General features: G+C 40.7%; 1 protein-coding gene across 1 annotated transcript in view; it reads left to right on the top strand.

The window, feature by feature from the left end:
* The window catches only part of klhl20 (kelch-like family member 20), a 14,455-nt gene extending 6,159 nt beyond the window's left edge, over positions 1 to 8,296 (top strand). Inside the window, exons 6-14 of the mRNA XM_035671212.1 lie at positions 2,352 to 2,510; positions 2,639 to 2,733; positions 3,654 to 3,769; positions 3,888 to 4,071; positions 4,185 to 4,328; positions 4,466 to 4,599; positions 5,212 to 5,420; positions 5,565 to 5,671; positions 7,463 to 8,296. Coding sequence (XP_035527105.1) covers positions 2,352 to 2,510; positions 2,639 to 2,733; positions 3,654 to 3,769; positions 3,888 to 4,071; positions 4,185 to 4,328; positions 4,466 to 4,599; positions 5,212 to 5,420; positions 5,565 to 5,671; positions 7,463 to 7,547 — 1,233 coding nt within the window. The 3' untranslated portion in view covers positions 7,548 to 8,296. The remainder of the gene's footprint in view (positions 1 to 2,351; positions 2,511 to 2,638; positions 2,734 to 3,653; positions 3,770 to 3,887; positions 4,072 to 4,184; positions 4,329 to 4,465; positions 4,600 to 5,211; positions 5,421 to 5,564; positions 5,672 to 7,462) is intronic.
* The last annotated feature ends 1,142 nt before the right edge of the window (positions 8,297 to 9,438 follow it).

Raw genomic sequence — 9,438 nt, forward strand, 5'->3', positions numbered from 1 at the left:
TACTCTCCTCCTTGTCTTTAGTCTTTGCTGTGTGTGTGTGTGTGTGTGTGTGTGTGTGTGTGTGTGTGTGTGTGTGTGTGTAAAAACATAGTTAAAAGCTCTGGAATCTGGTTACTGCAGGAACATAGCACTATCACGGACCCTTAAACAGCTAACTACGTCTTACAGGAATCATGTGTTTTGTGTTTACAAACTACGTAAAGTGATCAGCAGGAAGTCATGTCACACGCTCACTGTTTAGTTGCTTTGTTGTCTGCATCTTCCTCCAGCACTGTTTACCTTCCCCTTTTTCCTATCCTCCACCAGTACAGTTGTTGGTGCGTTCGCCTGTTTGACAGAATAGTTTCATATGGATTGTAAACATGGAAGAAGCCCAGACAGTCTGTTGACTAATTCTAAAGATCAGTTGGAGAAGTGTGACCTGAGTTTTGTGCTGACACAGCACAGAAGAAGAGGGCAGCTGACACATCATCGCATTTACAAGTGTCTTCACAGCACTCTGCTTTTCAGAATAAATGGTGTGTGTGTGTGTGTGTGTGTGTGTGTGCGTGTGTGGAGTGAAGTGAAGCTGATTTGGTAAAAACTGATGGGACACCTTTGTTACTGTATCACTCCCCTGTTATTATACAGACATCTTGCTATGTGCAGCTAGCTGTATGTCAGTAATAATTAATTAGCACATAGATATTTGAAACCATTCAGAATCCTTCATCCAGAGACTTTAATTTTGACAGGCAGTTTGTGATTCGGTAGAGAAGGGCAAACAGGCTTCAGTTGTTACAGACGATCTTCTTATCTTTCATCTGACTCTTGTCTTTGCTGCCTCAGGTAATGATTGAGAGGTTTCTGACTTTTCAGACCAGAGATTATGTGACAAACGCAAATAGAATCACTCTTTCTGTCATTTATTTTCTCATTTGATGAAAAATGAGGATTTGTCGATGTTCTCCTGTTGGCAGAATCTGTTGAGTATTCACAGACACATCATGTTAGAGGTGAGTTGAGTCTGTTGTCATCCAGAAAGCGTTCATAGTGGTTACATATACTTCATTTTGAATACACAAAGTAGGAATCTACATTTCATAATTATTATAATTATAAAATACAAAACAATTACAGAACACTATTTCAGGGTATCCATGGGGTCTCCAGTCAATTGATTTTTAGACCTTAAAATGTCTTAAAATGATTTTGACAGGTCTTAAAAATTGATTGTATTGATGAAGTACATTTACTCATCAACAGTATTGAATTCTACTGTATTAGACTGTACTGAAAAATATACATAATATTTTATGAAATTATACAAAAGCATGTTTAGTTTTCAGTCCTTTTTAGGTTCTTTGCAACTGATGATAATATGAATAATCGTTTAATATTGAAACTGATATTTGGGTACTGAAAAAATATTTATAATGGCCTAAAAAAGGTCTTTAAAAGCCTTAAATGTAAGTCACCGCAGCTGAACAGGACCTCCACAGCCGGGATCTGTCCACACTGGGGTTTTCACTTCCATGGTCCGATTAGACTTCTGGATACAGGAGGCAGACTGATGGCTTTGGATGGAAAATGCATCGCCTTATTTTTCAGATGGTGACTGAATGTGATGTACAATACAAACACTGTTCTATTTTAGTTGCAAAAACAATGCAATTGTAGCTCCAACACATATGGAGGAGTGGTGTCGTGAATGTTCCTGTCCATATAGGCTCGGTAGAGACACACTCAGCCACATTCTGCATTCTTTCTAAACTCAGTGAACATTTTTGAGTTGTGCTGAAAACACTGGAAACTAATCTGCAATGGATAAACGGTTGTAGGGCTGCAGTGATAGGTTGATTAATAGATTGACAGAAAGTGATTGGGAAACTTTTGATCAAAGGATTGTTTTAGATGATTTCGATAGCTAACCTTTGTAATAGACATTTTCCAGGCAGCTACTTCAACTTGGCATAGCAGGGACAGCACAGGTGGGACTAATTAACATTAGTGAGTGTGTTCTGGTTAATCCTCCCAGTCAGTTGTACTCTGCTTAATACCAGAGCACTGGAACTGCTCAAGCTAAATAACATGCAGCCAGTGTTATTAATGCTATTAATTCTACCTGTGCTTTTCTTGCTATTGAATGTCGAAATGTCTTTCAACACACAGGATTTGTAGAGCAGGATTTGTAGGTGCTGTGTGTCACAATGAACTTAAAATGCTCAAAGAAAAAGGAAGACAATCAGCAGTGTGATGACATTGTAGTGATGGTGTGGTTTTGACACCCGATGGATTCAGTGTTTGAGGAGAACTGGCTGTTCTCTCTTTGTGGCAGAGCTGCTGACTGACTGTTCTGCTCTGCCGCTTAGGTAATGGAAAGTGAAGAGTTCATGCTGCTGCCTGCCAACCAGTTGATAGACATCATTTCCAGCGATGAGCTCAACGTGCGGAGCGAGGAGCAGGTTTTCAACGCCGTGATGGCCTGGGTGAAATACAGCATCCAGGAACGCAGACCGCAGCTTCCCCAGGTCTGTAGAAATATTCCTCCTGCTTGTGTTGGCAGTATTGTTCTTGGTGTACAATCCAGTCATACTTCAGACTTCTGTGGTAGCAGGAGAACACTTTGGGACTGACGTGGATTTCCTGTGCTCTGTAGGTCCTGCAGCACGTCCGTCTGCCGCTGCTCAGCCCAAAGTTCCTGGTGGGCACCGTTGGGTCAGACCCTCTCATTAAGAGTGACGAGGAGTGCAGGTGAGTGCTGTTTGTTTGTCAACCATTTCAATGTTTTTGGTGGCAAAATGCCTTTTTGACCTTTTTATATGATGATGACAGTGATGATACAGTCAACAATCAACACATTGATTATGATAAAATGATATAAAACAGCATTATAATGACGTACTCTAGTTCTGCAGAGATGCCCTGGTTTTACAAATCTTATTCTACATATTCAAGATGTAGATTTGTTTGATACAGACCGCCCAAAACCCTAACCCTAACCCACATCATTATCATTTTATTTATTATATTTATTGTTTTATTAGAAAATTCAATTTGTAATGCAATAATTATCATTCCAACACTAATTGTGAATCTGATTGCATCTCAGTATCTGTAAACATAATGGCAATATGATGTGGTAATATGATTACCATGTTGTGCAGCCCTAATAAAGTCCCAAAATCAAAAGTGCAGAATGAATGGCCTATTAAAGAATAATATATATACTATATTACTGGATTATATTGATGCATTAATGTGTTCATCACTTTAATGTTGCAGCTTGTAACTGTGGAGCTAATTTTGAGTACTTTATACTGTTGTGTAGTTTATACTATAATAATAATAACAATCATTTATTAGTTGATTTCTAATTTGTATTACAAATAAGAATCTGAAAAGTAGCTAGTAACTAAAGTTATCAAATAAAAGTGGTGGAGTAAAAAGTACAATATTTGCTGTACTTGAGTAAATGTACTTAGTTACATTCCACCACTGGTTATTCTAAATTCTGACACAAAGATTATTACTGAAAATGTGTATCAGTTCCTTGATAATCAATAACCAGTATCTGTATTGGCCCTGAAAAAAACATATTGGGCAATCTGTAATACGTACACATTGATTTATGATTGACATACATTCATCATACACTTTTTCTGTTGTTTCAGAGACCTGGTTGACGAGGCTAAGAATTACCTGCTGCTGCCACAGGAGAGGCCATTGATGCAGGGCCCCAGAACCCGGCCCAGGAAACCCATCCGCTGTGGAGAAGTGCTCTTTGCAGGTCAGTACCATCAGGCAGTAAATTAAAACCAGGGCTTCCCTCGCATCAGATAAGTAGACGTGTAATAATCTGTGTGGAGGATTGTAAAAAAGTTCTCCTGTGTCTCCTCGTCTTGTAGTCGGCGGCTGGTGCAGCGGTGACGCCATTTCCAGCGTGGAGCGTTACGACCCACAGACCAACGAGTGGCGGATGGTGGCGTCAATGAGTAAACGGCGATGCGGAGTCGGTGTCAGCGTTCTGGATGACTTGCTGTACGCAGTGGGAGGTCATGACGGCTCGTCGTACCTCAACTCGGTGGAAAGGTCTGGCATCATCAGTCAAGCTTTATCTGGAGAGTTCATGGCCCTGTCTCTCTGTTTTGCTCAATAAAAAAAAAGATATAGCTGCTAGTTACTCTTTCATCTCTCCTGTCCAGATATGATCCTAAGACCAACCAGTGGAGCAGTGATGTGGCCCCCACTAGCACTTGTCGGACCAGTGTGGGAGTGGCTGTCCTTGGTGGTTATCTATATGCTGTAGGAGGACAGGATGGGGTTTCCTGTCTCAACATTGTAGAACGGTATCTGTCAGAACACACTTACTTACACACAGATTTCACACAGATGTTGTACAACGTGCTGTATTGACTCTTTGAATGCCAAAGTAAGGCTATGTAAAAGCTCTATCTAATAGAACTGCATTCTTCCTGTGCTTCAGGTATGATCCTAAGGAGAACAAATGGACCCGTGTGGCCTCCATGAGCACCAGGCGACTGGGTGTAGCTGTGGCTGTGCTGGGGGGGTTCCTGTACGCTGTAGGAGGGTCTGATGGGACGTCACCATTAAATACAGGTATTGGACTGAGTCATACAATAATAGCAGTCTTAAATTGACCCAGAGCTGTGACAAGAATGGTGGTTAGGTAGAAACCTGTTAGAATTAGTTAGATGTTTGTGGAAGTTAATGTTTATATGAAATTACCAATCATAATGCAGGTAAACTGTTCCTTAAAAATTGATGAATTCATTCAGCGACACAAAAGATAATGCAATACTCAAGTGTATCGGTATTTTTCCACACCCCTGACTGAGCTGAACTGAACTTACTAAAGACTGTCATCTGAGAGTGGTAGTGGCTGCTTTGGGTTAGCATTAATCAACTAAATATCCAGGGTTTCCATCTTTTTGTGTGATATTTGAAAAATATGGTCTGAATCCTCTGAGGGCAGAGTTTTCATAGTGGGAGAGTGTGAGACATAATGCAGGGCGGGGCCGTGCATTTAGAACTGCAGCTCAATGGGACATGAGTTAGGAATAGAATAGTGCTGTTAAAGATCACCACGAAAGATGGAAGTAAAAGTTACCATAGATCTATTTCAGTTGTCTGTCCACTATGTGGTTAGTTTGCTGTTAAAATGTTAACTCTAATCATCTTCTTTTTCTTTTTTCTTTCTCTCCATATCAGTGGAGCGCTACAACCCTCAAGAGAACCGCTGGCACACGGTGTCCCCCATGGGAACCAGGAGGAAGCACCTTGGCTGCGCGGTCTACCAGGACATGATTTACTCTGTCGGAGGGAGGGACGACACCACGGAGCTGAGCAGTGCAGAGCGTTACAACCCCAGGACCAACCAGTGGTCTCCTGTAGTGGCCATGACGTCCAGACGGAGCGGGGTCAGTGTGTGTGTGCGCGTGTGTGTGTGTTGGGATTTTGTGGGGTTGAAATATGAGGTTCGTTTTTGCATAGGTTTAAAGCACTGAGATGGTTATCAAAGCTCAATCTGTGTGAGGCTGATGTGTGCTGGTGTGTGTCTGTAGGTGGGCCTGGCTGTGGTGAACGGTCAGCTGATGGCAGTGGGGGGCTTCGATGGGACGACGTATCTTAAAACTATAGAAGTCTACGACCCCGATGCCAACACGTGGAGGTAAGTGCTACTGTAAAAGGATGACGTTACAGTTGTGAAACCATACAACAATAATGGAAGCTACTCAGTATATGTACATGAATGTGTTCAGATTGAATGTTACTGCAGTTGTAATGATATCCGTGCAGAATAATAAGTCAATGGGGCAACTGGTGTGCTCTGTAGTCTGTACAATATCAATCTGTTCAATATGATTCAGCCCTTTTTAACCTGGAGATATTGGAAACACAGCAAGATCTCATATACATCTACTCTCTAATACATGCTACGACTGTCTCTCCAACTCCAAACATGTTTCTATTAAGTGATGTTTAGTAATGATTAGTAAGATTATTAGCTTTGCATTACTATATTACGCTGTTTACTGCAGCGCCGGCTTAAAATAAAGTTGCAGCTTTCCATTTGCTGTGGCTAATTTTACATAGTAATAGGGATGCAACTAACAAGTATTTTAAATATCGATTAATTGGCTGACTATTTTCTAGATTTCTTTTCTAAATATCGAAAAATGCCGTCCCAGTTTCTCCAGGTCCAAGGTGAAGTCTTTAAATGTCTTGTTTTGTCAGTCCAAAACCCAGAGATTTTCAGTTTAATGTCATATAAAGGTATAGAGAAAATCAGTACAATCTCCAGGCTGAAAACAGCATCTCCCTCCATGTTTGCATAGAAAATGACTGATATCAATATAGTTGGCGATTATTTTCCTGTACTTGTTGATGTAATTGAAAATGGATGTAATTCACATTGGCAATTTACTTTCTGCTGTGTCAACCTTATAGTATCACATGTCCACTCACAGACTACACCTGTTTGCAGACAATAGTTTTTATGGAAACAAGAGCAGACAGTGGGGGTTACAGCTGCCTTCATTTTTCATTTTTATTCCAAATCCAGAAGTAAAATTTGCAGTCTTACGTCCAACATACAATTCGACCATCACCGTTTTTACTGTGTATTCAGAATGTAGTTAGCATGTTTATGAGTTGTGATTTTATGAGAGTAAGTCACTTAATGCAACTTGTCAGATTGGGAATAGAAAAAAAACTGTTGAGGGCTTAGTTAGGAACAGTGTCCTCACTATCAACAGCTTTCATAATAAGTACTTTCTGTTTCTGGAAAGAGATTTCTACAGAATTTAGTTGTTTGAAGTTGACGAATTTTGCAATATGCTTTTCTCATCTGTAAAGCATATTGATATCACTATTGACAACTAATAGTGAACAAATATTGGATTGGATATTTAGCTGTAGGGCAGTATGGCCTCGGATTTATATACTTATAATACTTACAATAAAATTTCAATATGAATGCTTTTGAAGGGGTAAAACACTGGTATAGCAACTGCATGGTACTCAAAGTGCTCTAACTGTACTACCAGAGATGTTTTAGGACCATTTATTGTGCAAAAAGAATGTGTTTTGATTTGTGGTGAAAGAAAAGACTGCTCGTCTTACCGCCCCTTGCAACCACTGCCGTCCAACATTATTAGAAGATTATTGTTTTCTGCTTGTCTGACTTTTTAAACCCAAACCACGTCCATGTAATGAGAGTCAGTGTTGTGCATGACAGTGTTTAAAGAAATAAAAGACAAGACATAATAGACTGAGATTGTAATGGCACATCTCCTGGCTGGGTAAATTTAGAAGTCAGTCCATGACACAACAAATCAACCTGACTTAATTAGACTGAGTGATATCACATACTCCCGAGAAGAGGCTTTTTAAGTACTCGTGCTTTTGAGCATAGAACTGAATTCTTCCTCATCATTTGACTCTCACTCACTCTTTTCAGGTTGTACGGAGGAATGAACTACCGCCGGCTAGGTGGAGGGGTGGGCGTCATTAAAATGACTCACTGTGAATCCCACATATGGTAACATCAACCCGCTCTCCCAACCCCACACACACGCTCCCACACACCCCTCATCACGTTGCAATGGAAGCCTCTTTTCACCGACTCTCGTGCCTCCAAAAGAGACGCTGTAATTCACGCGAGGATGAGAAAGACGTGGGGGGAGACGAGACGGAGACTTTGAACTCTAGTTCATCCCCAACCCCCCCTCTGAGGTCATTATTAACTTTGGAATAACCTGGCTGTCTTCATTGGTCGACCGCTGTCACCATGAAGTGCACTGAGAGCAGACATCTACCAAGTACCATTAAACTTCCAGTTTGGAGAGGACGGTCCTTCTCCTGCGACCTCTCCATGTTTCCATCCTCCAAGCCTTGCACTCTGGGACATCTGATTTGGCTGGAACTCATCTTGGGGGAGATTAGCTTACATTTCTAAAGTGTTCATCGTGTCACTGGAAGAGGAGACTGAAAGTCTGTCACCTTCCCGTGTTCTTAAATGCTAGCCCCTAAATCCTGGCTACTGACCACCGCCCTCGGCGAGTTAAAACAGCCAGCGGACCAGCGAACCTTCTGTTCAGTGTGTGAGACTGATTATTTCCTGGAGACATTGCATACTGTCTGTCAGAGGTAAATCTCTCATTCTTTTTCTACTCTGCTTTAGGCTTCAAGCAAACATCTCGTCTTATGTCTAATGTCTCTAGGATTTATGTGTAGCATAAAACAAGTCTACCTTTAGGCTGGACACCCAGAGAGGAAAAACAATTAATTTCACCAATAATGGTCACCAGGGAAGATGGGTTTCATGACAAGGATGTGTGTGAGGAAGTCACTGCTGTCTGTTACAAAACTTAACCCCTCAGTAGGAAGAACTCAAATCATCCAATCATGTCGCTGGTTTATTGTTGGTTCCAGTGCTGAAACCTAAAGGCCTCACTATGCTTCAGACTAACTCAAGGCTTTGCATTATCAGATGTAATTATGGACTATTATAGTCCATTATCTGAAAAAGAACAGTAATCTCCTTTTTTTGCTAATTGGCCGCTGATATCTCAGCCACAGATATACTGTGCATCCCCAGTTTATCCCTGTTACGCCAAATGGCAAAGGTCTGCTGTCATAGCGTCCACATGGCTACATCTCACTGCCTCTACCATCTCAAGACCCGCCCCTTTTTGCTGTCCAATAACAGTCAACTGTCTCTGTTCCTGTACCTACATATGTTATGTGCTAGACTTGTCTATGTTGCAAAGAAGCACATTTTGAAGATGGTTAAAAGTGACGTAAGGATTGATGAAAATGAGCTATTATTTAGCTCACATTAGCTCCCAGATTTAACTACGTAACGATTGATGAAAGTTACAAAAAGTTGCACTTATTTTAGACACTGTTAGATGAAGAAGTGATTCGTTTGAAGCATATTGAGACCATATCAGTGTCATACTGCGTTTAATAATACGCAACAAGCTTTACCTCAGAAGTGGGAGCTTTAAAGGATAATGCTGCCAGTGTTTGTCAATGAATCTCATGAAAAGATCAAAACCAACAATGCCTCTGTCCTTCAGTAGCTTTCCTACCCTGTCTGTGGTACACAAATCTCTTCATACATACTGTAGTCTTTAAAACATTTTAAAACGCATATCTTTTCATTTTTTAAAAAGGACTCAAACAGCTGGGCACTGCAATTCTTCAACAACAGGAGGAGACTATTTTGTTGGACTATTTTTAGTCGCGGATTAAGACACATTTGGTGTATTTGTGTGTGTGTGTGTGAGAGATTGAGTCTAAATAAACTACAGTGTGTGTGTGTGTGAGAGAGAGAGATGTGAGTTTTGTTAGAAAACAGACACCCAGACTTTGAATTTAATGTATTTATTTTGGTTTTGGTCGCAATTAAATTATTCTTCTATCCATCCT

This window comes from Morone saxatilis, unplaced genomic scaffold, assembly GCF_004916995.1.
Source record: "Morone saxatilis isolate NCDOM2014 unplaced genomic scaffold, NCSU_SB_2.0 Contig23, whole genome shotgun sequence".
Taxonomy (NCBI): domain Eukaryota; kingdom Metazoa; phylum Chordata; class Actinopteri; family Moronidae; genus Morone; species Morone saxatilis.